Source organism: Columba livia, chromosome 4 (assembly GCF_036013475.1).
Source record: "Columba livia isolate bColLiv1 breed racing homer chromosome 4, bColLiv1.pat.W.v2, whole genome shotgun sequence".
Lineage (NCBI taxonomy): Eukaryota > Metazoa > Chordata > Aves > Columbiformes > Columbidae > Columba > Columba livia.
The window spans coordinates 57,535,911-57,553,526 of record NC_088605.1 but is presented as its reverse complement, the minus strand read 5'-3'; the positions used below and the strand labels follow the sequence as shown (position 1 = coordinate 57,553,526).

Here is a 17,616-nt window from a genome sequence, read left to right as displayed (position 1 = left end):
TTAGTTGAGAACGTGGCTGGGAATCAGCAGTTCTGATGATCTTAACATAGCATGGGAAATAATTTTGGATAACTAATCCCTCACTCTAAAAGGAAATAAAAATCTTTGATAGTTTTTTGTATAGGAACAGACAGACTGTCATTCAAATGCTGAAAGACTTCCACTCTCCCATCCAAATGCTTGCAAAGGGGGATGTCAACCCTCTTACGGCTCAGGAAGAAGTTGTCCCTTGGGGAAGCCAAGGAGAGCACTCCCAGGAACTCAGAGAGAGTTAAGCAAATTGAAAGCTTCTGGGCATCTTCCCTTTCTTTTCTGCAGACCTGAAAGTTGAAGGGATGAAGAGAAAGCCTGGGGGTGAGTTCTCACATTATTCTCCCCAGCTCCTTGTTTCACAGGAAGTTTGGTGAGGAGAAGAAGGAGGGAGGACCTAATACTTTCTTTTTGTTGCTTCTTCCTGCACCCTTCAATTCCTTAATGTCCTGTCCCTCACACTCAAGACATCAGGAGAAGTCTTCTAAGAAACACAAATGATAGTGAAAGAACACAGCTCCAGAAGGAAAAAGGAAGGGACACAGAGCGCAGAGGTTATGCCAACGTCAAGAGAGTCACAAGGTCCAGCTTCAGGGGTCCTGTGCCAAAGTGTGAACCCAGCACCGATCTATTATATATTCCCTAATATTGCCAGCTCACAGCAGCCTCTGATGATGTCAGGTGAGACAGAGAGCCCTCAGCTAATTGTACCCACCAACTCACTGTCAGAGAACAGCCTGGGGGTCCCCAGCAAGGAGAAGGAAGCTAATCCCCACTCTTCTGGCACAGGAGTTATTTCAGGACTGAAGAGCAGACAAGCCACTCAGGTCATAAAAGCTTTCTTGACATGAGGCTGAGCAGTACAAGATACCACTGTGTGCAGTCCTGCCTTAGGAATCCTATGGGACAGCTGTGGAGAAAGCACACGTGGTGCTCCCTTGATCCAAAGCGGATGGAAAGGATCTGCACTTAAGAGTCTTATCCTGGATCCACCAGAGGAATATTGGATCAGGCCAGCAGCCAGGATCCATTGCTGGGAAGTTTCTACAAGCAAGCTGAGGCAACTGCCAGTCTAACAGGTATCTTCTTGGTATGGATGGATTTGTTTTGAGACGTCAGGTAAACTTTCAATAATTTTTAAGAGGCATTCTTAGCACAGAGCAGTAATTAGCAAAGCTTCCACCAGCTTCAGTGGGAGCAGAATCTCACCTTCCCCCTCTCAAGCTCCAGAAACCTAACATCCTGTTTACTTCAGGGCCCTCAGGAAACCCTGCAATAACAGTGCTGGTCTTGAATTGCAGAGCTTCTGCACTTAAACACTTTTTCAGGGAGAATGACACCTCCTTCTGCCCCCATACTCTCAGAGGCTCTGAACAATAGAAGTTTCCCTGGATTTGGAACTCCTTGTTCTTGGCCCCTTATTTTATTGCACAGTTTTCTTTTTTTTCCCTGTGTTTTTATTTTCTTTCTAATCTAAGAAGGCACCAAAGATGGCTGGTAAAATCATGGGATATGCCGTGATTTTGGTGAGAATGGGTTTGTCCTCTCCAACACGATTTTCAGGTGAGGACCATTTAATAAGTCATCTTCTTTTCATCCACTGGTTGTAGCCAGGGATTATTTAGGCTGAATTCAAAATCTGACGCAGACATTCTTCTGTCATGTGGATTGTTGTTCTTTTGCATTTAACTTACATGAATGGTGTGCACTTCACAAGAAATAGAAAAATTGGACAGTCCTTTTAACACATTGTGTTACACAGCCCTCTCGTGCTATGGAAATGCTTTTATTTCAAGTAGCTGGGAGAGAAAAACCTTTCTAACTTTGAAGTGGTTTTTATTGCACCAAAGAGAGAGAAAGAGAGCTGTCGAATGCCATTTCATTTTTAAAGTTAACTATAAAGTCTTAATTAGGTCCTCTGAACAAGGATTCTATGATGCTTTGTGTTTAAGAGTTAGCGATAGTATATGATCCATCCACATCCATCATTAAGTCTGGTTGACAAAGGCCAACACAACTCTTTTCTTTGTAACTTTGTAACCATTTATGTTTGAGGTGAAGATGTTAATATGGAAATTTTGTGAGCTGGGAACGAGTACCAACTCTATCATTGTAATTTATGACATTTCATCTAAGGCCAAATGTAAAGGTAATTGCAATTGTTCCATATCTCAAGGCCAGCACATACCAGATGTATGAAATTTGGACTGTTAGACATAAACTTTTATTAGAAAATTATAAATAATTTCTCCCACTTACTACGTTCACCTTTCAAGTTCATCTTGATTAAAATGCAAGGGCAGCATCTTGCCTATTTCCATGAGTTATACAGCTGAAAAAGCTCTGTCACAGTACACTAGGAAAGCAGAAGTCAATACAATATTTTAAATAATTTGCTGATATCAAGGGATGTGACATTTTAGATCAAAATCCTTTTTCATCTAGATGACAAACAAACAAAAGAGAATCATCGGCCAATGATATCTTACTTTTATTTTCACTCTTGAATCTTTGAAATCTTTAATGGGTCCACTATTATGGATATGGATTACTTAAATCCTTCAAAGACCACGTTCCTGAGGTCACTGGGGTTTTGTCACTCAGGAAATAACACATTTTTTAGGTTGCCTTATAACAGATGTGATTACATAATCTTCCTGAATGTACAAGATGGGAATTGTCTTCCCAGGTGCAAACCACGCAACACCAACGTGCTCAGCAACGTTGCCTTCCTGCACAAAGGTTAATTTACCACTAGGAACAGCATGTGAGATTGCTTCGAGACCGATGGCAAACCAAGCAAAATTACCGCAGATTTGGGTTCCTGACTTAGTCTCAAACCGTGAAAGAGAGGAACTAAGGATACAAAACTGGCCAGCCTCAATGTCCGTGATTTAAAACAGACATGTCTGTGAGGTGCATAGGCTATGAAGCAGGAAAGTAGAAGGATTTTGCTGACTGGCATCGAACAACCACAGTAGCGACACACGTAGAAACTGTAACTAAATATATGCCTAAGCTAGCTAGAAAGTGACCTATTGAGCAGAAGGCAAAATAGCTCAGCAGGTTCTGATGACTAGCAAAATAAAGAAATACAAGCCATAAATTCAAACTCCTAAGAAATAAAACAAACAGGAAGGCTCCCAAACCAGTTGTATTTGCAATATTGTCATGACGATTTACCAGGCCAGGCATGAAAAAAAATCTACTTGCTCAGTTTTTATCATAGAGATTGACAACGACGAAAACCAGAATGCTCCCTTATCAAAATATTACGTACTGAAGCCAGGCAGCCAAATAAAACTTTGCAAGCCTGCTCCCCAGAGTAACTATTTTATGTTTCTTTTCTGCTTCTAGTACTAGATATAATCAAGCACAGTTGGATACTCCTGATTAGTATGACGGTTGCCTGGAAACGTGGGGACAACGTGGCCTGACTTTCCTGGCCGTGCCTGTGCTTGAACTCTGGGACGCGCAGGTGAGCCCCGTTGGGTTTGCAGACCTGGCCCCTTAGCCTAAACTTTGCAGGGGGAAAGTTACTGGATCTGTGTTCAAAATAGAAGATAAACAGCTCTGGAAAACAGAATACAAACTTGTGTTCTGGAAAGCCAGAGCACATTCGCTTTGTGTCATGAGAATGAGTTTCACCAAGATACTAAATCAATAACGGAAGAATAAAAAAAATCCAGTCCAAAAGCTTTCACAGCTGATTAACTCCTGTCATGGTACTAAATCACCGAAATAACCCACCCAACGAGTTCTCCAGACATTAGGGAAAGAGCTGGGGAAAAGGGGAAAAGATGGGTGATAAGACGAGGAGAAACAGAAGACAGAAGTTCAGCTTCTTGTTGAGCCACGTTCTTTCCAGGTAACATTTGAAAAAAAATCCCTTGGCTTTTATGTTCACTAATTCGTGTGTAAAACAAATGGAGCAACATTTCCCTGTCTAGTTCTGGCAAGGACACCTACACCAAGATCTGCGAGACGCTCCCTTATTTCTGCAATAAGGCCCATACAAGATATTTTGGAAATGAGCAGAATCTCATGATAGTGGAATACAATTGTATACGGGATGACATCATTTTTCCATAAGAAACCGATGAGACTATTCGGGGTGTAAGTGTAAGCAAGACGTAACAAAATGCATCTGCGTGAAGAAATCGGAGTTTGCTTAAAGTGTCCGTGGGTGCCAGGGGTGAACCCCTCGCAGCACAGCCTGACGGATTTTTGGGGGAACTATGTGATAAATCAGGAATTATTTTAGGTGGCCACAGACCGAGCGCCCCGCGCCGGGGCCCCAAACCCACGGACTCGGGTGGGAAACGCGCCCCGGGAGCCGCGATGCCGGGACGGCGAGGCCCGGGCTGGGGGCTGCGGGCGGAGGTCGGCCCTGCCGCCTCGGCCCGCCCGCTGCCGGTGCCGCCCCCAGGCCCCGCCCCACGCGTTCTGGCTCCCGGCGCAGTCTGTCCCCAACGCCGCGCCGTAGCGGGGCGGTGCCGGTCAGGCGGGAGAGCGGGGAAGAGGCGCAGGAGGCGGTGAACGGTGAGTGCGGGGCGGGCCGGGCCCGCAACGGGGCCCACAGCGAGGGGGGCACTGCCCGGTTCTGGGGGGGGACACACTCCTGTGCGGCCCGTGTGCCCCGCCCTGCGTGTGGCAGGAGCCGTTGCTCGGGCTGTTTTCGGTTTGGCGCCGTTGTGGCTGTTTGGGGCAGCACCGGCGGCTCCCAACAGCGCGTTTCCCGGGCAGCTCCGAGCTCCGCGGTGCCCGCACCGCACATGGTTCTGAGAGGGGGGTCGGTGGGAAAACCGCCCGTCTGGAAATCCTTGCACTGCCGGAATAACTTACTGCGATTTGCCGCAGAAAACAAGCGACAGAAAGTTGACGCTGTACTTCGTGTCAGCGTTAGCACTGTTTTCTACCACCGATATAAATGCAGAACAGCTCTTACTTGCACAAAATGACTTAAAGTAATATTAAAGCAGTAGTAAATCAATACTGGCCAAACGGGGCATGTGTGCCACACTGTGAATTTTTAAATCACAGCATCCTTTCAGGTCTCCATACAATTTAATCACAGGCCCTGATTCTAAGTTTATTCTAACTTACTGATTCATTTGAAGACATCCTTTCAAATTTATTCTTCACTTGTATTTGTGAGCTGAAACAAACAAACAAACAATCCTCCTCTTGCTGTTCCAGCACAGGCTTCTGTGTGCAGAACAGGTACTGGCCTCTCCCTCCACCTCCTAAAGATATGAACCACATGTTACAACTTTGCTCCCTAACGTTAGTAAAGCCATTTTAGCCAGAAGTGTTACAGAGAAGATGAGGCCTTGGGCTCTATTGGAAGCTTACAAGATGCACAGCCAACAAGAATTCTTATTAACAATTTCAGAACTTATAAAAATGCCAAAGTTTAATGTTGTGGCTCTAGGAGTTCCACCTCCAGCCTTAAGGTTTTGCTTTTATCTCCTTTGGTATTTTCTCCTACTGAAAGTATTAAGAGTCAGGGGACTGTCTGTCTGTCCTGAGTGTTCAAAGTCCACATGTCAGCGTGTTGCTTATTGAAATGTTTTCTCTCTCTTCCCAGCTTACCAGAGAAGATCAAGATGAGTCTAAGGAAGCAAACCCCTAGTGACTTCCTAAAGCAAATAATTGGAAGGCCAGTTGTGGTAAAATTAAATTCTGGAGTTGATTATCGAGGTGAGTTCTTTATCTGTCTCTCACACCAAGTAAAGTCTATGATTCCATTATTTGGGGAGGTTGGAGCGGATGCGTTGCTTTTGAAAAGCAAAACAGTGTGATCCGGCGTCTTGGGAGTATGTGGATACAGATCTCAGAATGGTGACGTTAAAAATAGAAAGTCAGCTCTGGAGAAACCAATGAAAAGGACACTAACAGTGATTTAGATATTAAAATTACTTATCTAAATTGTTAATGTCCTTAATCAGAGATGGTTAAACTGGAGTCTTGGAGTGATTCTGAGATTCTAAAGTGTAAAGATTGGCTGGAATTCCTGAAATGGCCAGGCAGTCCCCTTTTCCGTGCTCTGATGGCATCCCTTATTGGAACTACCCTTTTTCTTCACCTTCCTGTTCTCCAATTCCTCGTGTAGACCTTGGTCCAGAAAAGCTTCAAACTGTAAACTGTGCTGTCAGTCCCAAGCCTGCTCTTACACAAGGGCTGACACAGTTATTTACATTCTTGGTTAAACAACTGCCTAAATGCATGTTGGATGAAGACTCACAGAGATACAAGAGGAAGGTTAACGAGATTTTGCTGCTGTATGCCCAGTGCATTTTAACACGGTGCAGCAGTTTAATTCCAGAACTCTTCAGCCTATCTGTATATCTTCATGCACTGTATGTAGGATTATAAGGGTTTTTTAAGCAGTAAATGAAACTTCTCTGTTCAGTGAAATGTCCTGGCCCTACTCCTGTTAGGATCAGACTATCAGCCTGTCCAATTTTTTTAGTAGTATTCAAGCTTCATTAAAACTATAATGTATCTCCTGTTGAGCACAATTTAGGCGTTTGTTCTGAAATGACTTGTACATTACAGTCCTGCTACGGATGACTGCTTCAGGTGGATTTAATTCAATTGGCTCAGCTTAGCACTTGTGAGAGAAAACTTGTTTGTGCCGTGACAAGGAATCTTTGTATTATGACAGTTTTAAATTGTTACTGTTCACTGACAGAGCAAGCAAAGCCTTCTTATCCCTTCCTTTTCCTCTTTAGTGTCTTTCAGCTGACAGAATTCACAGTCTGTTTCATTTTTTGAAGAACCACTTTGTCTGAACAATTCAGGTGGGGTTGGTAGCTGAAAAACCTCACTAATTCTTATCCATCTTTGGCCTCTGTAAGTTCTGTCTTGCAGGAGAATGTACTGACAGCTCAATAAAGTCAATTAGAGCAAGTCATCATTTGCCTAAAGGTACACACAAGGCAGGACACTTCTTTTTTTGAGAATGTTGGTACCTTCTGCTTGGTAAAATCCAATTTTAACTGCTGCAGATCAACTACTCAACTTTCCCCTCAACGAGGCTAGTTTGACCTGCCCACAATCAGATCTGCTGGGAATTGAACCACAGTTCCTTTGAAAACACTTATTTGTTATTGGATGTTTTTCCTCTCCCTTTCTTATTTCTCTCTGCTTTCTGTCCTTCCCACTTGATGGGATCCTGCAGTTAAAAACCTGTACACTGTTCTCATTTGAAAAATATACATTCAGTTCATTTTCTACAGAAACTTGACCAACATTTGTAAAAGCCAAACATTAAAAAAAGCCAGCATCTTGGGCTTTTGTTGCAGATCTGTCTGGATTCTGCCTCTAGGCTGTGTTGCTAATTTTATGTCTGCACCTCCACCCTCTGAGCCACCACATGCACAAATGTGGCCTAATACAAGTGTTGGTGTGTAACTGTAAATGTCTCACTATGCTGCCAAGTGTTGTGCGTGTCTAAGGGAGGAAGCTCTGGGAAAGTAATCAGTGATAATATGTATGATTCCCATGGATATGCACATTAAAAGATCTCTACATATGGATAGATAAAAACACTAGCCAGGATAGGCGGTGACAATATTTAATGCCATTAGTGGCCTGAGAGTAAACACAAAGAAAAGGAGGAAGAGAGTGAAGCAAGCATTAATGTACTCTTGGAAAAGAGCGTTTAAAACTACTGCATTTATGGCCTACTGAATCGTAGCTTAAGAAACCTCGGAGAGTTCAATTTTAATTTTGGATAAACATTTTTTTTGTTTTCTGTTGTTTTGTAGAGCACTCATGATTACTGGAGTGAAAAAGAGTTCTGACTTTTGCCTGGGGTTTTTGGTGCATTTAATAAGACTTTGTGAGCAGTAAGTCAGTTTTTCCATTTTTTGTGGAAACAGAGAAAAGAAAAACATATAGGAAAATAATAATCCTCAAACAGGTTGGCGGGAGAACTTGAATTCCTAATTATTTAATGGAAGATATTACAATAACACTTCTGAAAAATGAGAATGTGTCCTAGAGGAGGATTCACAGACTGGATTTTTCTCCCCACATACAACCGATACACTCTATTTCTGTTGTTTTAATGCCAGGCAAATAAACGAGATGTTTTTCAAACAGAGGAAAAAGTTATTTTAGTGGTATCATCTGTGTGTGCAAGGATGAAGTCAGGAAAATGCAGAGGCAAGCTGGAGATAAACGTAGCTTGTTATAAGTTGTTTTATGCACACAATTAACAAATCAGCTTGCATTCCCTGAGCATTTCTTTACATCTGTTCATTCCCACATTCAGTTTCCTACAGGTATAGTCTGCTTGTTCATTAGGTAAGTTAATTTGTAGATGGCCTTCGTTCTGATCCAAAGGGTGGGTGTAGACACCAAGGAGTGACTTTGAATGAAAAAAAATCATCATATTGGCAGCACATAGAAGTGCTGTGGGAACAAGGTACAGCTTCCACAGGGCACTGAAAACTGAGAACATAAATACTTGTCTGAAACCCTTGCTGCTCAAGTGCATGTTTTCCTGATCAAAAGAACATCTAATATTACAAATGGCAGAGATTTTTTTCTTGAGTTGCATTAATTAAACAGGGTAATTTTATTTTTGTAGGAAGATTTCAGTGTCTTTTGAAAACCTTTTACCTGTTGAAAACATAGAATTTTGTTTACATCAAAACAGAGGCTCGCAGCCAATATTCTTCTAGATCTGCAAGCATAAATATGAAAAAGTGTGTATGGTGTCCTGTATTAAAAGGGCTATTTTTCAGATATATCCTTCACAAGTTTTGATGAAAACTCCATTTATGTAGCCTTGTCCTTAGGTTATCTAGTTACACTTAATGCCATGGGTTCTTTTTAGATGTGTGGCTTAAAATACAAGTGAGAAGGGACAACTTAAACTTCCAAAGTGGAAATTGTCAATGTTTTGACAGTCGTGCCTCGAAGACTTTCCTTTCCACCCCCACTCTTGTCAGCTGATGAAGTTGCTACTAGAGTGCCTGGGGTTCCTCACTCTCAGCTTCATTCTTCGAAGAATACTCCGATCTACTGACTCATCTGGCCAAGCTTGGGCTTTTAGTTTGTTACACAGATACAGTTTTTTTCAGTACTATTCAAATGCATTGCATTTTTGTTTATTTTTAAAGAAGTTTAAGCTGATTCATTTTTAAACTGTCACTGTCTCCAGGTGTCCTGGCTTGCCTGGATGGGTATATGAATATAGCTCTGGAACAGACTGAAGAATATGTAAATGGACAATTAAAGAACAAGTATGGGGACGCGTTTATCCGAGGAAATAATGGTAACTCCTCCTCCCTGTGTTATTCCTTATGAGAGGATTATGTTTGATATTTATTTCTGAATTTGTTGAGTGGCTGAGGTGCAAGCAAGCTGCCTGTGAGAACTTTAGCTTCAGGCTTTCTGAGAAACCTTAACGTATTTACTTTTTACAGCACCTCTTTTCAGCATTTGTGCGTTTCCTCATTCTTGTGGCCGTTTTTGCCTCTGAACTTGAAATTCATTTACAGAAGCTTGCTCTCTTCTATCCTTCCTTAGAGCTTATTCCCTGTTATTTGACAGGTTAACCCCTTTGCACTTACTGCTTGCTTAGATGGCTCCCGCTCCATAGAAGTTTGCGTTTTGCTAGGCAAAATATTGCATAAATTTCTGATAGGCTACAGATACTGATGGCACTATAATATTTTCTTGTGATGTGATTGTCCAGACCTGAATGAATGCTGTTCATTAGTGCTGCAGGCTACTTTTATCTTCGGGTGAAGATTTTACTGCCAGTCAAGAAAATAATTTGCACTTTACTGTTGAGCCTTTGAATATCCCAGTGCAGTAGATGGGTTTTAGTGCACTTCAAGGACAATTAGCATCCTGCCCCACTGCAAGACAGATTTGCTCTTAATCATAGGTTGATAAGTACCCCAGGTTCCAAAAAATGACTCTGGTATCAGTGTTGGGCTGTAATAACAGGACATGCCAGGGAACAGAATATCCAAAACCAGAGAAAATGCACAGGTCAGACATGAAGAGACCTGTAGAGAAGGGAAATGAAGCAGAGTTTGAACAAGTTATTTAAGAAGATGGAGGTTGGGAAGGAGGGAATAAAAGAAATAAGAACCGAATCCCACTTCGCAAAAAAAAAAAAGTCAAGGAGAATGTGGCACCATTCTGTGTCAAAGTGTTTTGGGAGGAGAAACAGTAATTGAATTGCATGTTATTTACCACGTGTGCTGCTTTCTCCTTTTCACAGTATTGTACATAAGCACACAGAAGAGGAGGATGTGAAGACGACAGAAGGAGTCTGTTTTGTGTTTGTGAACCTCATCGAAGTGATGAGCCCTATTTGATTTGTAGTTAATCTACAGGTGAAATACACAAGTGTTTAAATATTTTTTTTAAATAAATGTAAACCAGTGTAAATTTCCTGAATGTTTTTGTTTCAAAGTATTGCTTTGTTCCACTGTACAGAAAAAAAAAATAAAGCATGTAATAATGCTGTGAGAGTAATTCAAAGCAACAGCTCATTTAATTATGCTGACAGTTACAGAAATACTGGTTGGAAGGTGAGCAGGCATGGAGTAATTGCAAATCACAGTCTTGGATTGATGGCAAACCAATAGTTTAACTGCTGTTGGGAAGGGAAGACCTCATGTTTTGGTGACAGTGACCTGTCCCTTTTGGAAAACACAGGGTCAGCTTTAAATGCCAGTCTAGTAGAAGTCATCAGGTAAAAAGTTCAGCTGCCTGAAAAAATCTTGAATCGTGCGTTGAATCAAGGGATGTAACAGTGTCTCTTCAACAGTTCGAGGTGGGGAAAGACTTGCATCAAATGCAAGAAAAGCCCCAAGGGTGACAAGAAAGCCCTGTGCCAGCTGAGGAGGTCAGTCACGGGTGACAAGCTCTCCATTGGTTTGCCAACACAGCTGGTTGTGGCTTTACCTCCTGCCTTTGTGCCTCCAACCCTACTTCAGCTTATGGTTGCCCTTTTTCCCTGCATCTTTACCAAACACAAAGGACTTTTTTTCAATAAAAAGCATTTTAAACTAATATCTAAAGCTGCTTCTGAATACAAACTAGAAATCCAAATGCTTTTGTAAACAGGCCATGTGTATCCCATTCAGACAGTTTACTCTTCCTCCCACCAACTTCCCCGCCAGGTAGTACCATCTTTATGTTCTCTTTATGTGCTAGTCAGAAAAGAGAACAGACACATTAAGCTTTAGTATGGGTTGCGCATTAGGGAACGGGAACCTCTGTGCAGGCAACAGTCAGAACTTGTTTGTTTGTATTTTGTAACAATGCTCCCAGGTAATTGGAGCCCACTGAGTAAATCCAGCTCCATTTTAGATGGATACTTATACCAATTTATGAATTATGTTTTCTCTTTTTACACGCAGTCAGCCAAGAGAAAACAAACTGTGAATGTTCAGATATTCCTTAGTCTGAGTGTTATGGCAATTAACATCCAGATATTCAGAATGATTTCTTGTTCCTTGGGACAAAGTTATAACTGAGAGTAATGTGCCTCACGGTGAAATTATTTAGCCAGTTTTTAAAATGAGTGTTCTGAAGCCTTGCTTTATTCTCTGGGCAGTTTATAGTGCCTCCAGAAACAAAAATACTTCTAGTTGTGGATGGATGAACACAAGACAATTGTGTGAACATAACACTGGCCTATTCTTTCCAAGTACCAGTAGCCCTAATGTAAGCAGGGAACAGTTACATTTCAGTTATCCAAGGAAGAGAATGTGTGTTGCAATTATTTTAAAGCTTACGAAATAAATCTAAATTATTTTGCAATCAGTAGTTAACCTTTCCACATTCAACACTTCAGACGCCACTACAGAACACGGAGATGCTACTTTATGCTTCAATAATTTGACGCTTTCTGACAAGGGTTGAAAAGGGTCCAGGGTGCAAGTACAAATCACCAAGTTGCTCTTCTGTGACTTTTTAAAAAGAAATATGTACCTCCAAATGGAGCATGCAGTTTTTCATTTGTTTTGTCATCTATATACAGCTGACAGGTTATTGTGTTTTTCTTAATGTTAACATGATGTTAGTTTTTTTCTTCTCCACCTTTTCCCCTCCTCCACCTATGCACCTATAGGAACACATTTTGCACAGACTGGTTTTCCCTCAAGAATTTGCATTGCTAACTTTTTAATTGCAGTTCTGTTCCTGCAAGTCTAGTTATAGAATATTTTTCACTTTTGATCTACTACATCAAATGGCCTAATCACATATTAAACTCTGAACTTGGAAAATACTACGTAGTTTAAATGGCGAGGTTTTTTAATGTACTCTACATCATGAAATCACTGTTTACAATGTAAGACAGATAAAAAACTTTGTATTAAAGAGGAGCTGTTGTAACACAAATTCAGATTTCAAAAGTAACTAAAGAAATTCAAGACTCAACTCCCACAATTACTGACCTTTATGCACATTTTACAAGACTTTTCTCCTTAATTCAATTTTCAGCCCAAATTTTTAAATCGAGTGAACATTTAAGCTTGACTTAAATCAGGCAGCCCAGTGTTTGTAGCTTGTTTTGAGTTGGATAAAACACTAATCTTGGATGGATTTACTTATCTTTACATCTTGTTTTGACTTACTGTATTCTGTGTGACAACATGCCACTCACAAGTCAATCAGACACTGGCCAGACAGCTGTCAGAGCAGCACACGGATCACTACCCAAAGTGTAAGGTGAGCCATCCCATCACAGTTGCAGATAAACATCAAAGCAGAACGGTGTATTTCACAAACTCTTGATGCTTAAAAATGACTCAGCCTAGTTTATAACATCCTTATCGCACTGGGGGATACAAATACACTTACAAACGCAGTATATCTTCACACACATCCTTTGTGTTACCTCATTTACCATATCTTAATGCTCTTGCCCTAACACCTGTGTATAAAACAGTTTTACTTGTAGATTACACTCACCTGAGTCAGGCCTGACAATGAAACATTCCTTGAGCAACTCACAAGTGCTTGTCCCTCACTTGTCTTAGAAGAATGCACCCAAAATGAAGTAATTCAAAATCCCAAACTACCGAAGTTTAATTGTATTTCAAAGACTGAAGCTGCACTCACTTCAGGAAACCAAGGCCCTTCAACCACTCTACTACTCCCACTTCCCTCCACGCTTCCAATTCACAGGCTCTAGAAAGAGCCATAACTCTGGATTTAAAACATCCCCACCTCCAGGGTAAGTTTCTTGCAGTTGAAAAGCAACATCTCCTTAAACAAAAACCTGGCTGGGAACAACAGCCCAGCTTATCCTATGGAAACTAGAGAAAGCAAGTCTGGAAGAAGGAGTGAGGTACTCACTGTGCAACAGGGCAGCCAGACGCCAGGGAACTGCTAAGCCTGGGGCAGCCTGGAGTGCCCCTGTATGAAGGCAGCAGAGCATGCTGGGAAAGACCTGCCTTACCGGTACACACCTGTGATGTCACTGTTGTACACATTGTTGCCACCTGGTTCCTACTTCAAAGGGAATCTAATGCAAACCCACTGAACATTGTTTTATTTGAGTTCTTGCCAACTTTTTCACAATGTTAAGGTGACAAAACAGCTACAGAGAGTCCTGGATATGACTTTGCCATGAAATCCTAAGGCTCATACTGGCTCTGAAAAATCTGGGTTTGGCTGTGTTGTTCACGCTAGTGAGGGAAGTGTGAACCTGTTTGCAAAGTGGTGGCCTTTTAATGTTTGTCTGATGGTACCAGAGCAATACCTGATCTCTAATATGTCAGCCCACGATCAGCTTCAGCCCTGTGTCGGTTTTGAAAGCAAACTGTGGAGCCAGCAGTTTCAAAGCCTCAGTTCTCTCTGCCAAATTGTTCTCCAAGGCTCAGAAATCAGGCAGGAGGAGGCTTTTCCTGAGCTGCTATCAAGGACTCTTGCATGCTGAGGCATCCGTGATCCACAGAGCAGCTTTGGGCTGGGCTGGGCTGCACGCCCAGCGTGGCTTTCAGGTCTACATTGTGCTGCACGCCCGGTGTGGCTTTCAGCCCACAGGACACCTCCAGCAGCTCATCGGATCACAGGCAGCTCCCACTCGGTACGGCAATTGTGCCGCCTGTCTGGCCTTGCCTTTATCTACCAGTGCAGCAACAAGTTCTCATGAGAACATCCTTTACAAAGAGGATTGCTTTCTTGTAATGAAATTATAAAATAGTTCACGTGATGAAAAGGGGGAGCTGCTCTCCATGGATGGGATCAGATGCTGCTCTGTGCAGCATGCCATGGGAAAATCCACCTGGGCTCTGTCCATGCTACACAGACATGGGGTGCCCCGCATCTGAAAGGGTTAACAATTTACTTGCTGTCTGCATTTCTCTTCTTTGTCTTAGTAAATCAGTTATCAAAATCTTTGTTGCCAGACCCTTCTTACTGAGATCCAGAGACCCTGCACTGCCTCTCTCCATCTCCTCAACCTCCCCTTCCAGTGCAGAACAGCTGCCCAGGTTGCAGTAGTTACCAAAGAAAATAAAGTGGATTTTTTTTTTTTTAGGCTGAATTTATAAGGCAAGGAGTTTCACGAGGCCACATTATATGTTGTGTGTGTGTCAATTCCTTCCCAGCAGTAGCATTTGAATCCACTATCGAACTGCAGCTGGTGAGATAGCAAAAATAATCAAGTGGATAGAAATGGAGGGAGCAGCCAGTACTTCTGCTGACCTTCTGCCTAACTAGACATCACAGAAACATTCTATTTTGCCTGGTCTCCCCAAACATGGAGGAAAAAGACGTGCACAGGTCAACCTTGAGATGCCAAGTTGTCATTATTCTTCATTTTCCCAGTGGGACTACCGTGGGGTTTACCAGTCTCCTACAGTTGGGCATTGCTCTTAGTTTTAAAGATGACCCGAAATATTATTTTAAGAGTTGGTGCTTCCAGCTTTGTTGGTTTAATGATCAGTTCCTTGTGATTTGAAGTCAACTGTTGCCACCTTCAAGCTGTCTGTTTGATCAACCTGCCCACTCTTCTCTAACCCCACAAAACATCGTTCACAGGACTGAGGTGGTTGCTAGCTGGCTGGGAAGGACTTCCAACTCATTATAACCCTGATTATCTTGCAGTAGCAAAGCATTTCCTAACCTGTCAATGAAGCCACCAGAGTGTCAGCTCTAGGTTGCTCACATCTGTGCCCACATTACACACTGATCTCCACCACACCTGCTCCACATCTGCTGCTCCATGTCTGCTCTGCCTGTTGTACCCTGAACAATGTGGAGATGTGGAAGCAATCTGCAAGAATGAGAAAGTTTCTGCATCAAGGAGCCTGGGATGTCCCTGTATTTATAAGCTTTCTGTGCACTAAGTTGATGAAACTTCAAGTTACATGGTTTGTAGTCTATCTTAATTATCAAGCTATTACAGAGCATGCACGATTTTTCCTAGTACTATTTTAAAATCCCAGCTGTGGTTTTCATTGTTTTAGAAATCCGCTACACAAATGCTGCTAAAAAAGTAGGGTGTAAGTTGTCTTACGTCCCTTTCTCCTTGCCAGCTTCTTACTAACAAAGGAATTTATGACAGGAAAAAGGCAAACTTCTCTCTAGTGACAGCAGTGCCATGTGCTCTTTTTACGTCTGTCTGGGCCCCATCATCAGGGTGATACGCAGAGCCTGCCTGTGCTCAAATGACTGCAGCAGGTCAAAGCTCTGGCCAGAGAAGGCTGAGGCAATGCTGTCCTGGTGGGTGATGCAACCAGAGGCTACGGAGAGGGCTGTATTTCTTACGGGAAACATCTGCCTGTCACTTGGCATTCAGACGTGCAGTTTGAGGCTGCTGGTAGGTGCTCATGTCACGGTAATGACTGTGACAGGAGTTTTCCATCTCTAAGGAGGTGACAGTTGTGACATTTGGTTTGAGTGCAGGTTTGAAGCCACTGAGCTCCTCTGCTTGAGAGCAGGCAGTGAGGACAAACTCTGCATAAGGCTGTATTTCAGAACAGCTTAGCAATTAACGTGGCATTCAGGCAGCACCATGCAGCTCTGTGGGCTGGTGCTGCTAAACCTGCATCCAACACGCCCATGGCAGCGCATCCTGACCTGCCCAGAGGCCACTGCCTGCTTGGGGAGCCAGTGGAGCCGCCTCAGTGCTGAAGTACAACCCATACTCTTACAGATGGGCTGTGTTTGGGTCTCTTTGATTGAAGCTCTTCTGCCTTCTCCCCATGGCTTTGCACAAAGGCAGCACCCAACGCCACTGCTTTGGGGTCTGCACTCTCTCCCTGCTGCTTTTCCCGCATTTTCAGGTGAAGCCAGTGGAGAAATGGTCCTCGCTGGAGTTGGCATAGGAAAACGTGTGCCCAAGATGTGGCAGCAGCTGAAGAAGACTATGCAATGCTGTAACACCACGCTGTGACACAAATCCATGCCTGCACTACTGTTTTCAGACCTGGCCACTGTGTTGGAAGAGATGTGACATGTTTGGTGTTTTCCCTGCAGCTTGTCAGAGGCCTGGAGCTGCTGCTTTATTTCACTGGAACTACAAACAAGGGATAGGTTAACTTATGAATAAATTAGTAAGGAAAATCCATGAGACCATTTGATTTCAGGAAAGGATTAGGATGAGATTGGATATAATATACAGGCAATTGTATATAATATACTTGTATATAATATACAGGCAATTACCAAGAGGAACAGAAGCAATAATGCAAACTCTGCCCCTCTCCCTCTGGTCTACTACGGCTAAAACTCTCTGCTTCCACTGACCAAAAGAAAGAAAACTATAAGATTTGCATTATATCTTGAAATTCAGTAATTAGAAGGCCTCTTTCAAATGCAGAGGAGAGCAGTCTGCTGAGAGCCCAGTAACAGCAGTTCCCACACTTTCAAACCAGTTGAACAGATGAGAGCTGGGCTGTCAGCAGCAGTACCTCAGCACCAGCCCAGCATCTTGTTTCACTTATGAGAACAGGCTGTAGAGCAGGGCAGATGATGGGAACAGCACAAATAAGCGGGGTGTCTGCAAGCCTGCCTTCAGTTTTTGGGAGGTGCCCCAGGCACAGGTCACCTTGGTCCCTTTTCCAGATGGGCTCCTGCACTGGTCAGACTCCGAGCAAGATCAGATACAGGCACTGTGGAGATGCAGAACAAACAATGCTGATGAAGGCTCTAATGATGATGAGACAGGCTGGGAAGCCAAGGGACAGGATCAGCTCCATGGCCAGGCCCCAGCATGGCTGCCTTTGTAGCTCAGTCAAAAAGCAGGGGTGACAACGCGGACACAGCTCCTGTGCCAGGGGACAGTCACGCATATCAGGCGTTTAGTCCTGTGTCCCGGCTCTGGTGGGTTTGTGGGGTGTCGATGTCTCCTCCTGGTGCGTGGGATGCATATTTCCAGCGCTTCTAGCAAAATTCTGCTTTTATTTCCAAAATAACTCCTATGTAAGCATGAGAGACAGGGCACACTGCTTGGGGGGTCACGGACTGGAGGGAGCTGACGTGGCTTTGCTTTGCAAAGCTTCAGCATGGAAGGGGGGGAGGTATGGGGAGAGCAACGGGGCTAGCAAGAGTCCCATCCTCCTGTATCTCTGCAAAGGAGTCCCAGGGTGT

General features: G+C 43.1%; 2 protein-coding genes across 14 annotated transcripts in view; one reads left to right on the top strand and one right to left on the bottom strand.

Moving 5' to 3' along the window:
* The window catches only part of ZNF827 (zinc finger protein 827), a 198,649-nt gene that overhangs the window by 163,042 nt on the left and 17,991 nt on the right, over positions 1–17,616 (bottom strand). For 11 of the 13 annotated variants that reach the window (XR_010472373.1, XR_010472372.1, XR_010472375.1 and 8 more), the window contains exon 1: positions 13,375–17,557. The exons of the other annotated variants lie outside the window; for them this stretch is intronic. The gene's annotated coding sequence lies outside the window, so the exon portion shown is untranslated. Of the gene's footprint in view, positions 1–13,374; positions 17,558–17,616 lie in introns of those variants that run through there. 13 annotated transcript variants of the gene reach the window in all.
* LSM6 (LSM6 homolog, U6 small nuclear RNA and mRNA degradation associated) lies at positions 4,442–10,539 on the top strand. The gene is made up of 4 exons (XM_065061957.1): positions 4,442–4,572; positions 5,621–5,733; positions 9,209–9,322; positions 10,283–10,539. Exons 2-4 carry the CDS (start codon positions 5,640–5,642, stop codon positions 10,315–10,317), a joined length of 243 nt encoding a protein of 80 aa, XP_064918029.1. The 5' UTR covers positions 4,442–4,572; positions 5,621–5,639; the 3' UTR covers positions 10,318–10,539.

Bases quoted from the DNA above. Each gene is read 5' to 3' on its own strand.
- LSM6 (XM_065061957.1), top strand. From the start codon at position 5,640: ATGAGTCTAAGGAAGCAAACCCCTAGTGACTTCCTAAAGCAAATAATT. The intron at 5,734-9,208 runs GTGAGTTCTTTA...CACTGTCTCCAG, and splicing joins TTCTGGAGTTGATTATCGAG to GTGTCCTGGCTTGCCTGGAT. The intron at 9,323-10,282 runs GTAACTCCTCCT...TCCTTTTCACAG, and splicing joins GTTTATCCGAGGAAATAATG to TATTGTACATAAGCACACAG.